Source organism: Cupressus sempervirens, chromosome 6 (genome assembly GCF_028749045.1).
Source record: "Cupressus sempervirens isolate cs-2001-9-10 chromosome 6, ASM2874904v1, whole genome shotgun sequence".
Taxonomy (NCBI): domain Eukaryota; kingdom Viridiplantae; phylum Streptophyta; class Pinopsida; order Cupressales; family Cupressaceae; genus Cupressus; species Cupressus sempervirens.
The window spans coordinates 511349810-511372146 of record NC_143123.1 but is presented as its reverse complement, the minus strand read 5'-3'; the positions used below and the strand labels follow the sequence as shown (position 1 = coordinate 511372146).

The 22337-nt window shown below is 37.4% G+C and overlaps 1 protein-coding gene across 2 annotated transcripts in view; it reads left to right on the top strand.

The window, feature by feature from the left end:
• The window catches only part of LOC149553267 (2-oxoglutarate and iron-dependent oxygenase domain-containing protein CP2-like), a 252525-nt gene that overhangs the window by 117014 nt on the left and 113174 nt on the right, over window positions 1-22337 (top strand). For both annotated transcript variants that reach the window (XM_089788737.1, XM_089788738.1), the window contains exons 3-5: window positions 21063-21239; window positions 21391-21541; window positions 21696-21782. In XM_089788737.1, the coding sequence (XP_089644863.1) occupies window positions 21063-21239; window positions 21391-21541; window positions 21696-21782 (415 nt within the window). The remainder of the gene's footprint in view (window positions 1-21062; window positions 21240-21390; window positions 21542-21695; window positions 21783-22337) is intronic.

Below are 22337 nucleotides of genomic sequence, written 5' to 3'. Positions count from 1 at the left end.
TGTATTTTTCTATTGCTCTTGTTTTTGGAAGATCTACCCTTGATGAGCTCATTCATTTGAAGATCATTGATGGTTTTAGCCCACTATTTAGGTCGAAGAGTAGAAGAACCAACATCAAATGCACGAGGAAGAACTATAGCAAGTTATAACATGAGGAGTGTCATCCAGAGTTAATTTAGATAGTGCATCATCAAACTTAGAGTTTGTGTCATCCCTCCCATTAAGTTAACCAAATGGAAGTTGGACACCAAAATCAATAGCCTTTGAAGGTTGATCATCAAAATTTTGCACAAACGAGGAAAGTTGAAAAGGTCCTATTTCTTAATCAAAGACAACATCTCAACTGAAGATAAGTGGACTAGTGTCTACGTCAATTAACAAGTAATCCTACACACATAAGTTTCTAACTCTTGGAATCCAACTTGGAGTGTTGGGCATGAGTTCAAATATATGCAAAAGAGCCAAAGACCTTAAAATTGTTAATCCTAGGTTTGCGATCAATCTAGACTTCCTCATAAATCTTCCCCTTAATACCTTGTTTGGGAGATCGATTAAGGAGATAGACTATAAGAAATACTACTTCTACCCTCTTACGGTTAACTGATGTTTGATGCTGTGTCTATCATAAAAGTCGAAGAAAGTATTAGAATAAAATTCGCCCATTATCTGACCTAATAGTGACCATGGAACAACTTGACACTTTTTATAGTAAGGCCTTAAACTTCCAAAAATATATATACACATCTGATTTCTATTTAAGAAAGTACATCTGCAGTTTACAACTGAAATCATAAACAAAAAACAAGAAATACTTGGCGCTAGTAAAATATGTATTAATCGGTCCACATACATTAATAAGAATCAACTACACTACCTTTGATATTATCTTCATGATTTTCTTATATATTTGATGAGCTACTTCGTACTTGAGATATTTCATGTGTTATTGTGGTTCATGGTTATTCATGTGATGATATTTAAAATGCTTTGATATAATGATTATAGTTAGATTCATGATGATGTTTATACGGATTATGGATACTTGCCCCATGCTTGCATGTGTATGGTTTACATGTATGTTTTATTTCTGATTGACGTATCTAATGTGGTTGAGGGAGGGAGTCATAGTCACTTACAAGTCGGGATCTACACAATATACCACTCCCCGCCATTGCCTGTTTAGTATATATATATATGTACCTGCTCGACTTCTATGCAGGTTGCAGGTATTGGGCATCGACTTCTTTGAATTGATAGGATGAGTGTGCCCTATCGCAGTATCTTAATGGTAAATGAGGGGAGATAGTTTTGAAGTCCAAATCCTAACCCAGAGCCCATTTTGTCCTGTGGTAAAGGACAAGTATCTGTTTACTCTACCCTTCCGAATTCGTCAAGGTGACGTGAATTTGAGAACCTAAGCCTTGAGTTTGATTCTTATGCTTTGTCTAGTTGTCGAGTTTCTTTTGAGTATGTGGTTTACTTTACGAGTTCAAGTCTAATTAGCCAATCAAGAAAATTAATTTGAATAAATAAATTAATAGCTACGATAATACCGGTGACTTAAGGGTTGACGTAAGAACAACCTTAAGACAGCAGTTATATCTGGACTTGGGTGATTGATAGCAAGAACTCAAAGTTTCCTACGAACAATCTTCTTGAAATAAAAGAGCGAATAACTAACAAAGCTCGAAGTCTCTGTTTAGCTATCCAAGTATGATATAATATTCTAAGAAGTTGAGCTCAAAGTCTAAAATTCTTAGCACTTGCAACCACTATTTAACTAAATCAATCTCATTAATGAAAGCTCAAAGTCTTTCAAAAACAACACCAAAATTCTCAAATGCTTTCAAAGAGAGAAGTAATAAAGACGAATCAATGTAACATAAGAAACAAAGATCAATTCCAAGTATCTCAACACAAAGTTTGGGAAAAAATTGCTTCTTTATTCACTTCAGAAATTTGCAACAAGAAATACAAAGCCTTCTATTCACAAGCTCAACCTTCTCCTCTATAGAAAAAATGATTATTTACAATGAATTCTCTCCTTTATATAGGAAAAACGAAGAGAGAAAGGTGGAGGAAGAAGTTGAACAACCTTAATTACTCATCCTTATCCTATTAACTAATTTGATTTTATTTAAAATTGCATGTCTAATGTGATTGCAATTGAACTCCAAGAGCTACTTGCACAGGTACATGTTATCCTGTACTTGCAACAAATTTATTAAAAGCATACAAAACTATAATTTGGAGTTTTCACATGGTATCAACCAATTCTCAACATTTACGTAGGGATTCTCGTATAATTGTAGCATCTGATTCACTAGTGTGTTGCAAAATCATGATGAACTTTCGGAGTGTGCTTGCTGCCCTAAATGTTTCCTTGCTTGAATCTTCCACTTGATTATGTAAATTCTTCAGTGAAAACTTCCAATTTGCAAGCATGTCAAGCACATGGATCTTGAAATCATCTGACTAAAGTTGTAGGTTAATGACCTTTGCAAACTTGGTGACAACTTCTTGTTGATTCCTTATTTTGTTGTCTTTGTCAATAATTTCACATAGCAATTCTTTCAAAGCTCCTTTAATTTTATCTTCTTGAGTAGACATTATAAGTATTGCTGCCTTTACCTCTTCAATGAGCTTTTCGAGAACTTGTTTCTTGTTTTCCATAACATGCATGAAGTCATGATATATTTCAATAGATGTAATATCATTATACTCGCACAAGAAGTTTAAATCAACTTCCATCATGCTGTTCCAAGCACCAAAATCACCGTCTATCAATTCAAATCAATGATTAAGTGATTTCAACATGTCATTGAGTTTAGCGAAGATTTCACTTTCTTCAATTCTGAGTACAGAAACACTCGGAGTCCCTCTTTTTCAATATTGTTGCCCCATTCATCAACAGTATGTGCCTTCTGCTTCTCCCTTTCTATGCATTCAACTGAAACAAGTTCACTGGCAACCAAAGTAACGAGAATCGGAATCGGATCGGAATTGGCAAGGCCGAATCGAATCGTGAATCGGCCATGAATCGGCTATGAATCGGCAAATTTGAAAAAACCTTTTAAATTTAGAGATTTTAACAATTTAAAACTTATTTCAGGCACCGTTTATTGAATATAACTTAAACACACTATAACATCATCAAATAGAAGTTAAAACTTAACATACATAAACATGGAACATAAAATCCATCACATACGTAACTTTGTTTAATGTAAAATGAATTGTAGGCTAGCTGAAGTAAATAGAAATCATATGATCATAATGATTCAAATCATAGAATTTATGTAAGATGAAGATCCATAAGACATCAAATCATAAATGTATGTAAGAATCTAAGATGAAGATCCATGAAACGTGTGTCTATTAGTATCAATATCTGTAAACAAAATGAAAAAACAAGGCTTCAACTCAAGTCTCATCATCATCCTCAAGCTCGGCCGCAACCTCAGCCTCAACCTTTGAGTATCTAGTTTGCCTACTAGAAAGGCGTCTAAGGTAGGTCCTAGAAGACCGCCGAGCCATATCCCCTGCATGTAAGATGGGCTCACGAACAACATCACTACGACCTGTGTCTGTGCATGCGCGTGTGCGTTTACCAGTGTCTGAACATGCTCTAGTTGCCTCCTCTGCCATGGCCATAGCCTCAGCCTTTATATCCACGTGGTCAACCCACTCACGGTTTTCCTCAGTGAAGATTGGATCCACAACCTCTGTGAGCCACTCTGATTCTGGATCAATCTCCCCCAGAATGATCGGAGAGTAGTCAACACCCAAAATTTGTCTGATCCTAAGGCAAAGGTTGTAATAAACAAAGATAAGATCATTCAACCTTTGCACAGTCAACCTATTTCTCCTCTTCGAGTGGATGTGCTCGAACATGGACCAACTGCGCTCACATCTAGAAGCGCTGCTTGTCTGAGTCAGAATATGGATGGCAATTTTTTGAAGTTTTGGGGTTGTGGGCCCAAACATTTGCCATCATCTATCTGAAATAAGGGAAATCAAAAATAGTTAGTCTGATTTACAACTTTAAAATTACATAATCAACAATTAAAATTTAAAATGCACAACTTATAAGTCATAAACTTTAGATTCATGAATATATTATTTAATTTTTACTTAGTTCTATTGTTGTTCGAGCATCTATGACCATCCTACTAGAGAAAAGTGGCCCTTCTTTATTATTCAACTTGTCAAGCTCAATGATTGTAGCTGTGCTATCCTCATCACTACTCAACCTTTGGATCATTGTATATAAACCGGTGAGAACCTCCTCATTCGCCTTGAAGTCAGGGTGGAAACAAAATGCCGGATTAAAAAAGTAAGTTGTTGCATAGATGGGTCAGTGGAGCTGATTCTTTCATCTACTATCAATAATATCTCAAATAGGGGCATACTTCTCCTGCACTCTTGCATACTGGGCTCTAATGGTCTCTTTGGCCCTATCCATGCCCTCATAGATGTAGTCCATAGAGGGCTTCTCCTCATCAACAATTTGTAGGAAAGATACAAGGGGCTTAATGACCTACATATAAAGTAAAATGAAAATTTGAGTCAAAACTTACATATAAAATAATATAACTTAAAGTAAAACTAAATTATTAAACAATTAAATATTAAACATTAAATACTAAATAGTAAATTATAAAATACTAAATGTTAAATTGCAATAAATTTACCTTAAGGATTTCTTTAGCAGGTTTCCAAAATCCACCATCATCAAATATGCAATTCACCACATCTACCCCTGTAGTGGTTGTAGCATAGGAAGATGAAATCCAGTCCCACCCAACAAACATGCTCCTCAAATCATCCCTTGATGTTAACAAGGACTGCAGTGTGATGAAATTCGAGGCAAATCTCGTGATGCCTGGATGAGCTAACTCCTTGTCTCTTGTGTACTTCCTCGTTGTGCTAAGGACAAATGAATGATTATAAATAAACTTGCATATATTTTTTGCCTTTTCGACACCTGACTTGACCCACTCAAGCTTGCCAATTTCCTCCAACATGAGGTCAATGCAGTGTGCCACACAAGGGGACCAAAATATGGAGGGGTGCCTCTTTATCAAAAGTTTACCTACAACAATTTTAAGTTAATTAGAAATTCAAACATGTTAGAACTTAGGAAACTTAGAATTAGAAAAAGTTTAAAATTCAAATAAATTTATTTTCAGAACTTGAAAAGTTAAAAGTTTACCTGTAGCAACATAACTTGCTGCATATTCCCCCACCTTTGCTATGACTTCCTCAATAACCTTACATAAGTATGTGGGGTTTTTTATATAAGCAAAAGCATCAATGGATTTGAGAAACATGGTATATCCTACAAAACAACGAATTATAAAAGATTATCAACAAATTAGCAATCAACAAATCAAAATTTGAAATATAATATATTCAATCACGATTCACAATTATGTATGTAAGAAAGTAGAATGATCAATCACCTCTACTAGATACAAGAAAATTGAGGAGTGTTCTATTTCTCCTATTTGTCCAACCATCAGTCATGATGGTGCAACCCTTTTTGAGTCACTCTTTTTGGTTCTTCTCAAGCTCAACCCTCATATCCTTTACCATATCATCTAAGAGGTATCCACTCAACTCAGGCTTAGTTGGGGCTTTTGACCCTGGACCACAAATAGCAACTGTATCTATCATGTTTTGCCAATAAGGATCATGATGGTGCAACCCTTTTCGATTCACTCTTTTCGGTTCTCCTCAAGCTCAACCCTCATATCCTCTACCATATCATCCAAGAGCTATCCACTCAACTCAACCTTAGTTGGGGCTTTTGACCCTGGACCACAAATAGCAACTGCATCTATCATGTTTTGCCAATAAGGAGCCCCATCACAAATAGATAATGATTAGAAATTTAGACGTCAAATCATTATGTAAGCTTGTAAAGCAAATCTACGATTAATCAATGAATTATAAAACAAGTAAATATAATTAAAGTTGTACTTTTAAGTTTAACTTTAAAGAAAATAAAGAAAAAAGAATCAATTACATGGCTGCAACAAATGGAATGTTGCAAAAATACCAAAATTTGTATATCTCTTTTCTGGCAGCATCATGAATCTCCTTGTTCAAACCCATGCCCTCAAGCATGGGTTGTGAGCCAAGAGTAGTGTGGGGCACAAAGTAACTATCCATTCTGTTTTTTCGCACTTTAGGCCGCAATAGGTTGGAGTTGGACTTAGTCTCAGTATAAGACCGACTAGCACTAGCACTCACATGAGCACTAGAACTAGGATGAAAAGGAGGCTTGGAAGAACCCTCTCCAACACAACCTACAGATGCGGAAGTTGATGCAAATGCAGATGCGGATGTGTCTACGGGAGCATGGGAGCCAATAGCTCTTAACCCTTCAAGTTGCATTTTCTTATTCAATTTCTCTTCATATTTTTCTAATGCCACTAAACAAGTGCGTTTTTCCTTAGCAGTTTGTTTAGTGCAAATTGTAATATCATGTCCAGGTATAGCAGCAATGTGGTACTTGAATCTATAAATACCTCCAGAATTTATTTCTTTACAAAACATACATTTCATTTGAAATTTGTTTGTTCCAGGAAACTCTTTGGTATATTTCCAACATTCATCTTTTTTACCCATTGCGGAAAATGAAAGCAAAGAGCTGCTGCAATAAGAAAATTCATGTAAAATATCAAAGTTTGGAACTAATAAACAAAAAGCTACAAAACAACAAACTCTAGTTTGCATTTTAGTAAAACTAAAAAACATTCAAGATTTGCAAATGGAAACTAAAAAGATTTAACAAAAAATGCATAATACACTAACATGCAAAAAAAAAAATCAGCACTTACCTCTTGCAAATGAGTTGAGGAGAGTTGATATTGACTCCTTAATGCTCCCAATGCAATTTATGGTCTCCTCAGATGGACTTCTCATCTTTTTGGTGCTCTTCCTTTTTGCTGGTTGGAAACTTGTGGTTTTTCTTTTCTGTTCTTCTCTCTCACTTTTCCTCTTGTCTACTCATGCTTAACAATTAGAAGGCCCTTTAGGGTTAAAACGAAGAGGAAATGCCAAAAAGAAAAGAAAAAAAAATGTGTTTTTAAAAAAAATTTAAGCCAACTTTCTTGCATGCCATGGCCGATTTTTAGGACCAATTCAGGCGATTCATGTCAAAAAATCGGCCGAGATGATTCACGATTCAAAAGAAATTGCCTGGCTTGAACCAAATCGCCAAACCGGCGATTCAGGCAATTATCGGAACTATGCTACCAACAAATGACCTCTTCATATCTTCAATGATTCTCAACACGCGTGCATTCTCGTCTTTTAGTTTTTGTTTCTTTTCCCATATTTCGCCATTCTTTCGAGAGAGAAAATTTACTACCTCGTGCATCTTGTTGAAAACCCACCTTGTCTATTTACCAAGCTCAACCCTTGTGATTCTATAATTAGTAGGTTGCATGTCTTCAGTAGATTTCTCCACAACTGGTTCAACGACCGCAGCAAATTTGATGTGATTTTCATCAATCGTCACTCGAGAAACTACCTTTTCTTTTTTATTCTTGGAAACCCTTGATTTACTTGATTATCAGCCTCTTCAGGTGGGATTTCTTCCTTCTTTCTCTTTTGTGTGATAGTGCTCAACTATTGAGGAATACTGAAAGAAGATGCATTAGCTGAAACAGTAGTCACCATAGTTAATTCAGGATTATCTTGTACAATAGTAGTAACTATAGCCGGTGTCTCCGTCTAAATAGTCATAGGAGGAGGTGTGCTATGTGTGACCTCAGTCATAAATTGTTCAAACTGAGTTGAAGTTACATCCAACAGTGCTGTAGACCTAATAGTGACAGAAGGAATAGACAAAGAATATGTATCAAATACATTTTCAAAATCATACTGAGCTCCTTGTGTCTCTAATGCAAGCGCAGCTGATGATACTGGCAAAGTTGGCGATGATTGTTTAACAGAGAATGCTCCCATAGCAACACCTAAAGGTGAATCATGAGATTCATTTGACGCTGGGACTGAATCTCGAAGAGAGGTTGCAGCAAGAACTTCCAAAGGATATGAAGCAAGAGGGGATGATTCTTTTGGTTTTCTTGCTTCATCATCACTGGAGTCAACTTGAATTGATTGAGATCTAATCTCTTTCACTTCAAGTACTCTTGAATCTTTTTTGCCTTTGATAGACAACTTAGGCAAACTTTGAACAGGAGGTTCAAATGTAGACGAAGATGTACCATCTTTTCCTTTACCTTTTATCTCCGACCTCAAACCAATCAGACTAGTAGGATCAAAATCTTTACTAAGTTTTATCTTTATGCATTTAATACCCCTTCTCTTCATACATGTGTTGGTATTAGCGAGAATAGACTGAAATCTATCCCAAATGGATGTATTTTCTTTGCATGACCATGTAGGAGGAAGAATGGGTAACTTATCCACATCATGCTGAAAATACTGAGGATCCATTACTTGAACATCATCTTCGAAACCAATGGGAATTGGCGCCAAATGGAAATTTACAATTTGCTTTGTAGTTAACTAGGTATAATCCATACGCCATATTCCTACTTAAGTACGCACACCAATCCAGAGACCTAGACGATGTATGTGTAAGAATTGCTTCCTCATCTTGTCATGCAATCGCCTCCAATCAAAACAACTTTTGGCTGCAAAATTTTTCAACGTGATCCTCTGAAGTTCAAACTCCATATTCCCGGCCTTAGGAACAGTGTCAATTGAATATCCTCCAATCTCTAATGGGTTTCGAGATGAAATTCCCACTCTGGGCCGGTGTAGACTAGATTGATAAGCCTGAACTTCCATAAGCGGTCTTGCCAACTCCATTAGCATAATTCAATTAGTAGGATATCTTGGTAATGTGTATGGTTCTTCTTTGAAACATCCAACTCGCAAGTATGTAAAGTTGGGAAATTATAAGAACATGCAACCATATTCATTGATCTTGTTCCATGCCTCATCAAATAGCCGTTTGTTAGGGAGCTCTTTATCAAACAAACACATAAAATGCCCAAAGAAGGCATCCTGGACTTTGTCGAAGTGTATCTGACTTTGTTTCAGAGGCAACTGTTCATAATATTCTCACACATGAACTATAGATTTGTCATGCTTAGTTGATAATCCAAAAAAGGTACCTAGAGAAGTAGCAATGTATACCATGTAAGAGTTCATGTTGAACACACCAGTTGATAGAACATTCACAAATTGTTCACATATGGAATCACTCACCAGTTCAGCCCAAAACACGTTCTTTTTTTACCATATTATGAGTGATATGTACTTGTACATCCAGGGTTCGAAGGTGTGAATCCTTGAGCCTTGCCAAGCGGCTGAGAAATGTTATGAGGTCATTGATTTTCTCTTTAAAATCACATCTGTGAACTCCCTTGACTGGCCATGTGACAAGATCCTATCTCTTAGTAATCAACCAGTTTTCATTCACAAACTTGGCGCAAGATGAAATATTCACATTCCAACGCTCCATAGCTTTCTGTCTTGTGATGTTTGTAACAACTAGAGTGTAAAGAACATGAAAATAACGATCAATAGTCTCGGGGTCAAGACTAATGATAGTATTACCATCTTGATCTTTGATGGTCCATGAAGCAACATCAAAATGTCTTGCATAGATAAGGATGAATTCCAGTTCATGAGCTGCCAAAGGGAAAGTAGACAAATGATGGATATGATTTCGTTTGATCCACTCCTCCTCGGTAGCTGAAGCCTCAACCCTTGCAAGAAAGTCTTCAATGTTCATATGAGAAATATCATTATCTTGTACTTCATCACAATATGAGGTTGCTTGTGATGAAGGAATGGAGTTATGATACTGATCATACTGGTACCTCTTCTTTTTATCTTTGCCCTTTGCAGGTTTAGATTCTCTTGACATTGTAAAATGGTATGCTTGTGAAACTGTTACATGGAAATCCCATAAAATGAGAAAATCAGCATGTGAAGGATCCATAGCAAGATTTTGATGGATTTTGAACAAGGTACAAGTGGAATAAATGGATGAAATGAATGGGGATGAATAATGAACAAATGGGTCGAACTCATAATGGATGAACTGTGAGTAGATTTGCTTAAAATGGAGTTTTTAGGATGAAATGCATATGTGACCAGCAAGCTTGGATTTGAGTGAACAAGGAGAAAAATGAATAACACCTCTCGTTTACATAAGTGCAAAACGTGAGATACTATCCAGCAAGCATGTGGGAAAGACTTTATCCATAAGGCAGCCATATAGTAATACATTGAATGTCGCATGTAAGGGAAGAACCAAACTTTTCTTTTTAGAACGGGATTTTACACCCGATTGCATCTGCAAGTAAGATGAGATCTTGCATATGACTTTGGAGGAAAAGATAGAAGATAGAAGGAACAACTTCAAGAATGAAAATCATACAAATCTGAAAATGGAAATGTCAGTGACTTGCATGTACATCCAAACAAAAATATAAAAATTCTTTAGAGACGATAAGAACAATTACCTCCACTTTACCAAAAATAAGAAAGACAAAAACCTTGTCCAAAGCTTGAGCAAATCCGAAAAAATCCAAGAGATGTTTGAATCTTAGAGTTGCCTAAACCAAGACTTTAATAGATTTCGAAATCCTTATTACATGGCTCAAATTTAGACGTGTATATGGTTAGAGAAATGAAATGCCCAAAATGTGGAACAACTTTTGACCTAGCAACTTCAAATGCAAAGGCATATAGAAATAAAGTCTAGGGCAAAGATGAGCTTGTAAAAATGATAAACAACAAGCTTGGAATTGAGTTACTTACCCTAGATAACCTCTTGAAGAGATTCAATGCCAAAACGCACAAGAAAGAGCTGAAAATGATGGAGAAAATGCCCTAGATGGGTTGTTTTGGCCAAAATGCGTATGTTAGAACATATGCAAAAGCTCCCAAAATCGCTGCCTATGAGAAGATATGGCATTTGTAAGTCAAAATGCATTTTTTGAAGCTCATAGCATCAATGAAACTCACGCGATTTGGGCAAAAATCTTCACCTGCCTTGGATAGGGCAAAATGCATTTTTGAAAGAGAAATACACGTTAAAAACATGTAAAATCACCACCACTTAAATGCTTGCTTTAAACACACTTTAGGAATCAAAACATGCATGTAGTGGCATAAAAAATCGCCACTTCTGCCCTTCTAGAGAAAAACACACTTTTGAGGTTCTTTAAAATGTGTTTAATATATATTCAAATCCTTAAAAAATTGCCACTTTTGGCTTGAAGACCAAAACACACTTTTTAAAGACAAATGCATGGGGTTTAAAACATGTAAAATGGTTTAGAAAACACCACTTCAATCTAAAACACATTTTTCATAGACATTTGCATATATATCAAACATATGCAAAATGATTAAAAATCGTCACTTTGGATGAAGATAATATTACCAAGCAAAACTGGGTTTCTTGAAAGCCATAACACATTGAAAAAAAATGTATATCCTTCCAAAACCACCACTTAGCTCCAAGCACGCGTTTTAGATAATAAAATACCTTTGTTCTTTAAAACTTATGCTATTAACTTAAAAATCACCACTTTTGCCTTTAGTTTAAGGGAAAACACACTTTGTAATTAAAAATATATGTTTTTGGGTCCAAAAACACCACTTTAAATTAAAATGAACGAAGAACTCATTTTAATTTAATATTTATATGTAAACAAGATTCAAAAACCCACTTAAATGATGATTAAAAACACATGCATTTAATTATTAAAAATGAATTTTAAACATAATCATATTTAAAAAAACACTTTTATTAATCTGGGACTGAGAATTTATTGAAAGTGGATTTTCATGGAGTATTTTGCATGTGGATATATGCAATATGAAATAAAAATTCCTCTTATACACTTAACTTGTCTCATGTAATTATATTTAATAGTTAACTATGGTTTTTTTAATAAAGTAACATGAAAAATAGTCTTGAAAAAGGCCATTTTCATAAAACATAAAAAACTATGGTCAAATCAACTCAGAATGAGCTGAAATTTCAAAATGGACCACAAAATCCACTTTAATTATCAATTATAATTTTATATCGTGTAATTGCCAACAAAAGCCTACTTTTACGAGGTTTTTAATAAAAGTATGCAGCTGACCTGAAAAATCCCACTTATTCCCTTATAACTTGAGCTAGACAACTTCGATTTCAACCTAAATTAGCTCAAAACAAGCAGAATTCCAAGGGCTGTTCACCTAAGGCAGAAACAAAAGAAAAAACTATTTACAACACAAAGTTAAACAAAAAAAAGACCTGAAAGTTCACCAAAAATCATGTGTTTGAAGTGCAAGAAGGAAAACTCTTACCTATAAACAATTGAGGATGATTTTGATGGAAAACTCTCAAAAGAACGCATAAATAAGATGACAAAAAGAACAACCCAGGGATAGTAAAAGGTTTTCATGATGTCTCATTAATGCATTGAAACAAAGAGGATGCACCTACAAATCCATGAGAATTCTGTAGGTTTGCCTTAATTGAGGACAACAGGGTTAGAGCATGTGAAGTGTGGGAGTTGGAGCTTCTTGTGAGTCGATGCTCATAAACGTAGGGGTTGAAGCCTCTAGTAGGTCGTAGCCTACAAATCTTTGTAAAAGAACAAGTTTATATAAAAGCAATTAATTTGTTGTGGTTTTCTCTTGCATTAGGTTTCCATGTAAATCATTGTGTATTTGCGTTCATGTGCATAATTGTTGATTTCAACATTTAAAGTTATTAAAGCAATTATTTGGATAAAAAGTTTCAAATTGTGAAAAGTTGTTATTGTACTAGTTCACCCCCCCCTCTCAGTATAACTGTGTGCTTTTCAGTTTTTAATGTAATATTAGAGTCCCTCTAAATGCCATTTTCCTCTTTGTAGAAAATGTTTTAGCCATTAACTTTGTCCCATGACTGTAAGCATTTAAGTGTCCATTTGTCCTCAAAGATCAATTGAATCAGATCCTTTAGTTGCTCCTTCTTGTTATAGAGAGATATTCTTACATAATTCCAACCATAGGGGATAATTTTCTTTAATAGACTCACATCTTCTAGCATGATCAACATATGACTAAGATCAAAAACCACTTTGGAGCTACATTCCTAAGATTGAGCCCTCTACAATGCCTCGATAGCATACTTAATGCACCATTCTTCTTTTCCTGTAAGAACATCCCTAGAGACAAAGGAAAAACTTAAGGCAAATAGCTCTTATAGTACATTCATTAACACATATAAGAGAGTGTCTACAATAAACAAATAAATGGAATATTCAAGAGATAAAATACTAATCTCATTATTTTAGGAGTAAGTACTAATTAATATCCTTCTTGATATAAGATGCTCCAATGAAGGTCCGTATGTATCAAATCAGGGGTGGATTTAAATTGGAACTCTGATTTTGTCCCTTCTCTGACATCTCCCCTCTAAGGCTGGTTCAAATGGGACTGGAATATTGGTTACTATTCCCCCCTACAATGTGAAATTTCTGCTTATTCCATTGTTTATTGTCATGTCCCTTTTCCTGCACTAGCTCTATGGTGCTGGGTTAATCTATCTTCACATCCGGATAGATTAATGACATCAACAATCAGGATGCTTATCAGTCACATGGGAGATTTATCTTGAGTTCAGTTTTTAATAAATTAAAAGTTTTTTGATAAAGTGACTTTTGTTTTAAAAGTCTTTTACTTATAAAGTGAGTTAAGTGACTACAAGATGAAATTGTTGTTTTATCCCACATCTCTTATTCCAACACTTTTTCCCTCACTTCGAGGTCATAAATAAGGGCTCCGCCTTGGGATTTGAGAACAAAAGATTTTATGAACTCAAATATTTAGAACTCCAGTTGCTTGAATGTGACTGAGTAAACTTAGGGCTGAAAACCCTGGAGAAGACTTGAAGCTAGATGTAGCCCCAGTCTTCATATGATTTTTTTTACATTCCAGTTGGAAACTCAATAGGTGATTGAAGATTTATTAACTTGGCATACGAATAAGGGTGAGGGAGCTATTAAAAAATTGGGTGTTAGCACTTCAGATGCCATGAAATAGTGAAGTGACAGTTCGAGAGAACAAACTCAGCAAGACATAAAATACGATTTTGTAAGTCTATCCTTATTTCCAGACTTTGGCATTTGGTAACGAGTTGTTCTCTTAACAATGGCAATACGTTGTAAGAGATAGACATCTCGGCAGGAGAACAATCTCATATAGGTAGAGTGCACTCCAAATCACTGCTACAGGCTGGGTGCATTGGTAACATTGAGGAAGGTAACGACGTTGGATGGTCACAGATAGTTCACGGGCATGATGGTCGTCCATAGGGTATAGTTTTACATATGGTCGGTAGATGAAGTAGGCACCCACGATATTAGTTCTGGGTCGCCGCAATGAGAGAAGTCTTATTTCCAGTACGGGGCAGTATTCCCCAGCCTCATGTAAGGGAAGAATAGATTAGAATGAGAGCCGGCTGACTGTGTAAGCTTTCTGGAGGAGTGGAGTAACGAAATTCTGTCACAGGTTGCAGAGCTCAAACATGCTCGTGGTATTGTCGCTAAAGCAAGGCAGGATGGTAAATGGGCAGTTATTAGAAATCTGAGAGTTGTTAGTAGAGATTCTCCCCCAAGTGGTTGGAAAGAGAGGTAGGCCCCCAAGGCCAAATGACGGTCCCACCAGTAGTCTGACAAGAGGGAGGCCCCCACTTGCTCCCTTCGTGTAAACTGCTAGAATGTTAATGGATCTTTATGGTCCTTACCTAGTTTTCCTCTTGATGCTGTGGGTTCTGCTGATATTCTTGTCATATCGGAGACTCACGAGAGTCCTGTGCGTCCTCTGCCAGGTGTCACAAGTTTTTAGTGGTTATCCATTTTTAGGGAGGAGGTTCGTGTTTCAAGTGGTGTGCGGGGCTCAAGGGGTGTGGCCTGTTTGATTAAGGATGATATTTTTAGTAGCACTTCTATCGTTCACTCAGATTTGTTTGCCAAATTTATGTGGGTCTATATTGATTGTAAGTGTTACCGTCAGAGGGATATCTACTTGGCTGCTTGCTACTTTCCACTAGCTGCATCTCACTATGCTATTCATGGTACCGATGATGGTGATCCTTATATTGATCTTTGCGAGACTATCTCTTAGTTTGTTGCTTTAGGGGACATTATTATTCTCGGGGATTTCAATGCGAGAACCAAAGCATTATAGACTCCACTTTATGATCGTTGCTCTGACTCCATATGCTCTACCAAGATTGATCCTACTTCTTTAGGGCTTCATAGACTTTCTGAGGATGCCCTTGGGCCGTTATCCGTGTATGGTAGGTAGATAGTTGTTGCGATTTTGTGAGTCGTCTAGTTTGGTGACCTTGAATGGCCTCTCCTGCTTCCTTGGTTTTGAGATCTTCACTTCTTGGCCTCATTGTGGTGGTGCTAGTGTCGTGGATTATGTTCTTGCCTATCCCTCCTTCATCCCTTGTATTCGCAGTTTCACCATCTTGCGCCTTCCTCTTGCAGATCACTCTCTCCTCAGCATTCATTGTAGCCTCTCCCCTTTTTCTGCACCCTTACTCATGTCACCTCATCATTCTTCTATTACAGTTCACTTGCCCATTCATTTCCATTTCATTGATGGTGACTGTGAGCTCTTCTCCGCTCATCTTTCCAAACTCCTCAGCCTTTTGGGATTCTTTGACTTGTTCAAGGCCACCTCCATGTTTGACTTACTCGCATCGGTTATTCTTAAGTCTGCCACCGTTTCCATCCCTCACTGCCCTCCCTTGCTCCTTCGTAGCAAGCGTTGTAATACCTGGCCCATGAACCAGTGGTTTGATTCAGATTGCAAATCCTTTCATCATGCTATGCGCTTTGCTTTTGAGGCTCACTCCACTGACTTCGCCAGTATTCGCTCATCTTATCTCTGCTTGCTTCGTAGTAAGAAGCATAACTTCACTGCCTCAAAATGTAAGTCTCTTTGCTCCACAATGGTTCGCAATCCCCAACTCTTTTGGCGTACTCTTTTCCCCCATCATCCCCCTCCGCCTTCCACCCTTGACTTTCACTCCCTTACGTCGCATACCATGGCTCTTTATGATATTCCTGGGCAGCCTTCCATTCACCCCCCCTTGCCTCCTTTCGTCCGCCTTTTCACCCCTTCCCACATTTATGAGGCTATCAGATCCATGAAGCGTAATAGAGCTACTGATGAGGAAGGTTTTCAGGCTGAGCTTTTCAAGTTCAGTGCCTCAGTTCTGGGTCCCTATCTCTCTATTCTTTTTAATAGAGTGATTCACATTGGGTTTCTGGTTTCCTGGTCTAGGCACTTGATTCATCCCATTCACAAGACTGGGCCTGTCTTTGATCCGGGGAACTACAAAACCATCATGATTGGCCACACTTTTGCCAAACTGTATGCTACTGCTCTTAATACTATGCTATCTGCAGAGCTCGACAGGATTGGTTGTAGGGCTAGACGACAGGTGGGCTTTCGAACGGATTATCAGACTATGGATCACATCTTCACACTACAGGCTATTATTGAGGAGGCCAGACACAGATCGGAAAAGGTATATTGTTGCTTTGTTGATTTTCACAAAGCTTTTGATTCTATTCCTAGGGTGGCTCTGTTTAAGAGACTTAGGGAGATCGGTATTTCTATGATGCTACGTATTGCTATTATGAGATTATATGAGATTGTGGTCGGCAGATTCCGAACTCCTAATGGCTTCTTGAATCCGATCCATAGTACTATTGGGGTTAAGCAGGGCTGTCCTCTCTCTCCTACTTTATTGGGTTATATATTGATGAGCTGGAGGACTTCCTCTTGAAGTTTTTGCTCTCGGGTGATGGTTGTTATCTTTATTAGGTTCTGATCTCGATCCTTCTCTTTGCGGATAATATTGTTCTCCTTGCTTCCTCTCCTGACAGGTTACAGAGACTTCTTGATAGATTGGCTTTATTTTGTGATCAGAGACAGTTGGTGGTTAACTTGAGTAAGACTCGGATCATGGTCTTTAATTGTTTAAAGACCTCTCATCTTCACTTCATATTTCGGGGCCAGGAGATTGAGATTACTTCGTCCTATTTGTATCTAGGTGTTATGTTTTCCGGACCGCGATTTAGCATGAGACCTGCTATTCAGCCCAGAGTTAATAAGGGCATGGGTTCTCTTGCTTTGCTTGAGAAACAGTGCTTTAGACATCACTTTCAGGATACCTCGTCTAAGCTATCTCTCCTAGATGCTCTTGTTCGACCGACTGTTCTTTATGGTTCTATGGTTTGGGGTCCTTCTCTACTTAGCTCTGATTGGGTTTGATTGAGCGAGTTCAAACTTTGTTCTTGCGGCGCATTATCAGATGTCATAGATTTACTCCTCATGGTATCATTCTTGTTGAGTTCGGGGCTCATCCTTTCAGACTCACGGCCATTTTTGACTTAGTTTGGTTTCTTCATTGCCTTCGTGGGTTTGCTGATATGGTTGGAGACCATGATCGCTACTCCTATTTGGCTTACTGCTCTTCGGTTTCCATGGCGGCTGTTGAGTCTGGTGCTTGTGCGCGGTGTTGGTATGCATAGGGCTCTTCTTTACTGAGTTCGATTGGGATTGATATTGATCATCTCCCCCCTTTTGAGTTTTATTTGGATGCCCTTGCTCATCTTCTCCCTTCTCGACAGGAGTTGAATGAGTATGTTCGTCTTGATATTTATAGACGTTACACTACTGCTACTTGGGTTAACCCTCCTAGTTGGTTACGCCCACGGATGTCATTTTATGCGACACACTTTTTGGAGATCTCAAATGGGATTATTGCCTGACCTAGCTATCTCTCACGACGTTGGTCTCATGCCCTGCGGATCTCTTTAGGTTCTTTTAGAGTTGGTTCTCACTGTCTTCGGGCACAGTCGAATCATCATATTGACAGGGAGGAGCAGACCTGTTTGTTCTGTACTTTAGGGGACGTGGAGAATGAGGCTCACTTTCTTTTTCGATGCCCTATTTATTATGAGATCAGAGGGAGGTTCTTTTGTTTGTTTAGAGAGTGCTTCTCTCTCTTTGATTTCTTCAGCTATTATGATTAGAGATGTCTTGCACTATATTTACGTGAGGCCACTATGCTTCGGGATAGCATGATTCAGACTCTACTTCCACACCGGCACTCATCTACTCAGGTCATTACTGCCTTTTTTACACCATTATCCCCCTTATGTGGTGTGAAAAGGCCCTATAGCTCTATTCGGCCTAATGAGCTTTCTAGATGCGTCAGATCCCGTTCTGCTTATATACACCAGCGACACTCTTCTGGGACAGGTCGGAGACAGTGTAGTACCTCTACGCATCGACACATATATCATTTTGTGACTGATTTCTTTTCACCCAAGAAAGGCTCTTAGTGCTTTGTATTGCTTGTCTTTGTTTGTTGTTATTGCTTTTCTTCAGACACCTTTGTGTGCTCCTGCTGGTTTCAGTCCTGCTTTGATGTAATCTTTCAGTCCCATAGACCTCTTTTTGGTCTTTTGTTGGACATTAATATCATTATCTTATCTGCAAGTCGATTTCTTGAGGGTGCACCAGCAATACAGGTCTGTGTACTTTGACTCACTTATCCCTGTTATTTGCATATATTGGATGTATTGTTGAAACTATACTGCGCTCTCAGAACTATAGTTAAAAATGTTATTAATTCTTTATCTGGTTGTAAGCTATTAGTATTGAGTTCTGAGTTAATTCCTCTAGCTCTGAGTTGTGATAGTACCAATGTCATTGATTGTCATTGATTGAAGTAAACATTTCTTGGTGTTAGCCTATGAAACAGTAAAACCATCTTGGTTCTGTGTTATGTTTGTTCAAAGCAATACTGGTTACATTGCAAGTGTTTGACAAAATTCCCATCAGCCTGGTGTTCTATTATTGTTTCATTCCAGTAGAGAATATTACATTAATAGACTTTTCACTTCTGAGTCACTTTCAAGTCCAATGGGAGACAATCATAAAGAATTTGCCACAATTATAATTGTTGCCTTAGTATGTCTTTTATTTTCATTCCTGCAATGTGTTCATTGGTGAGTTAAGATCCAATTTTTTAAATGCAGTTCTGAATCCTGTTATGTATACTAATGCATCACCACATTAGTGAGTCAATTCACAAATACTGGAGTCTTCTTAATTATCTGGGAAGATTATTGGGATTCCTTTAACAAGCCTGATCATTATTGAATTGTACTAGCTGACAAAACTTCTAATCTCCACATCTTATATCTTGTCAAAGGTTGGTCAACAATATTGTCTTCTATAATTTGAGACTATACTTCTAAATTCTCATAATTTTACCAGTTGAAGATCCATCATTTGTTTTGATGAAGGCGATTGCACATAACAGGTACTTCATATATAAATTTTCGTTCATACTCTGCCTGTGCTGATCCCATATAATCCTTGATAGTCAATTGAAGCAGATCCTTAGAAATCAACTGAACCAGATCCGGTAGCTGCTCTCTCATTATATGCACATTTTCAGTTGCAGCAGATCCCCTACACTCAGGTCACATTCTACAGCGACCAATTTTCTTGCCTCATAAACCCTGTAGCATCACGAAGATTTTAACTGCAGTCAAATCAAGAATGAGTCCACCTCAGATCCAATACTGGCTCCTTCACTTGAGACTTTGGATCTCAACACTCCCACAGTGCTACACATATCACTAGTCTTCACATTGGCTCAAAACCACAAAGTGGCGGGTGATCAATCAAAAGAGAATATTTTCTAAGACATGCATATTTCCTTGCAGGCTACACATATTGGGAGGGAGATCAATATAAATTCTCTATCACTGTATTTTGTTGTTTAGAACATTTGTCTACACTGTCCAGCAGTCAGAGTTCTGAGGAACTTTCGATTCTAGACAAAGACAACTTACCCATTTTTGCTATCAAAGATATTGGAAATAATAAGTGGACACATGGCAATTCTTAACATCAGATCCCCAATCCAGATATAACCAAAAATACTGCCACTTATGTACTTGAGGATCTTGGCGTCGATCAGACCCACAAATCTTTGAATGGCCATTGTGATCTTTTTACAATAATCATTGATGGTTAGGTTTTGGCAATGCCTATATGCAATCAAATAATTTCATCCGTCAATGTATTGAGATGTGGTACTTATAATTTTGGCAACTTCAACAGTAGGTATGTGCATACATCTAACATCATCAGTAAAATCAATCTGAGCATCGCTTCCTTACAAACCATGCAATACAAATCATGACCCAAATGATTTTCCATGATTTGGAAGGCAAGCATGGCATCCAAAATGGTGCTGGAAGCCGCAGTGTCATGGAGGCTCTGGCGAAATCAATATTAAACAGATTTACAGTAAGTCTGTCTAGTCCAAAAGCCACAAAATATTCTGTTAATTCGGCAAAAATATCCCCAACTCCTTGACAATGCCAAATGAACACTCAAACCCTCAACAACTGCAATAACATTGCATTCTAAGTGTAGAGGTTCTTGTCTATTCCAGAACAAGACAGAGAATATGTTGCTTGTGTGCAGTAAGTAGTGTCATCGTTCCATGAAATGCAATGATGAACTGTCGACAATGTGCTTCTCTGAGAACTTGATAATTATATGTCTCTTATATATTTGCATTTTGGAATCAAACGCATTGTGTCTTACATATGTTTTCATGGTTAAAAACCAAAGAATCACTTGACTTGAAAATTCAAACAAAACCCTTGCAAATAAACTCGAAAGGAAAAAAATATATCACAAATATCAGGTCAGATCAGAGGGGGTCTTTCAAGTATTGCCCTTCCAGATGATTATAAAATAATTGTCTTGCGGTGTTTCAGTTAGAAAAGTGGTTTTCATTGCCTTCAACACCTAGTTTAAAGTGTTTTGATAATTTACTGTTCTAGAATGAATAGACAGATTTGGTATTTATTATAAGGATATACATTTCAACTATGAATTAACTGTACTGCAAAGTTGCAAACTACCCTTTTATGGTTTCTGACACTTATTCTGTTTCACAGCCTCTACATAAAGATTTACATACCTTGAACCCTCATGACTACTGTGTTCAGAGTTATATGGATGCTGTTAAGGAGAATACACAGGAGAGCTTTAGACGAATAGTTATGGAGCCCTTACCTGGGGTGTATACATTTGATTTGCTTCAGGAAGGATTTTGTCAGTTATTAATAGATGAAGTAAGCTCTGCATATGCCTGTGAATATTGGCAGACTGAACTTTAGCACTGCGTCAAATTGTTGTATTTTCAAGTTTCAATACCTGAATCAAATTCTCCATTCATCTTTGTATTAATTGTTGCTATTTATTTGTACATATCTGAATCCCTAGGTAGAGAATTTTGAGAAATGGGTTGATGCTACAAACTTTGATGTTATCAGACCGAATACAATGAACAAATACGGAGTTGTACTAGATGATTTTGGATTTGACAAAATGCTTGATAAACTTATGATTGATTTCATCAAACCTTTGGCATCAGGTATGTTTTTGACTTTTCCATACCCTTTTAGTTTTAGTTTGTCTTACACCATTAATATTTCCTTGTTGCCTAAAGATGCAAAGTATTTCTACTCCAATTCTTTTCAAAATTGGCATTTGAACGAACCTCTGCTCTCATATTCTTGGCTTTGCAGTTTTATTTCCTGATATTGGTGGCTCAACCCTTGATACACATCATGGTTTTGCTGTCGAGTACAGCAAAGAACGAGATCTTGATCTTGGTGTGTGCTTTGTTTCCCTTCTTTCTTAATTTTTTTATTTTCAGTTGTGGTCAAGGTAAAGCCTTTTAGTACAATTCAAAATATATGACAACATAGAGCTGGGAATAATGTTTAATGCATCATGAATTTGCGAGATTTCTTTCTGATGCTACAATAATGAAATCTTTTGACTAATACACAAAACTCTAAAGGGTTTTCCCTTGGTGTCTTGCAAATAGCTTTATTGTTTATTTGACCACTGCAGGTTATGTGTTTGTAACTCCTTGATATCGATGGGCGAATGACGGTAGAGGCATTGGCAAATGGGACACAAATGGAATTCACTCTATAGGTGCTAAATATGTGTTGCGTAGTCTTTGGAATCTTGCCAGGACTTGCCGAGTCCTTGCAAGTTCCGAGTTGAGTGAACCTGGCCGAGTCCCAGGGGCCTAAGAATTGCCAGAAACTTGCCCAAGATGAGACTCCCCAAAAACTTAGTTTTGGCTGAGTCCTGCCAAGTCTTGCCCAGTCTAGAGTCAGTTTAGCCTTGCCAGGCCTGTGCCAAGTCCTAGTTTA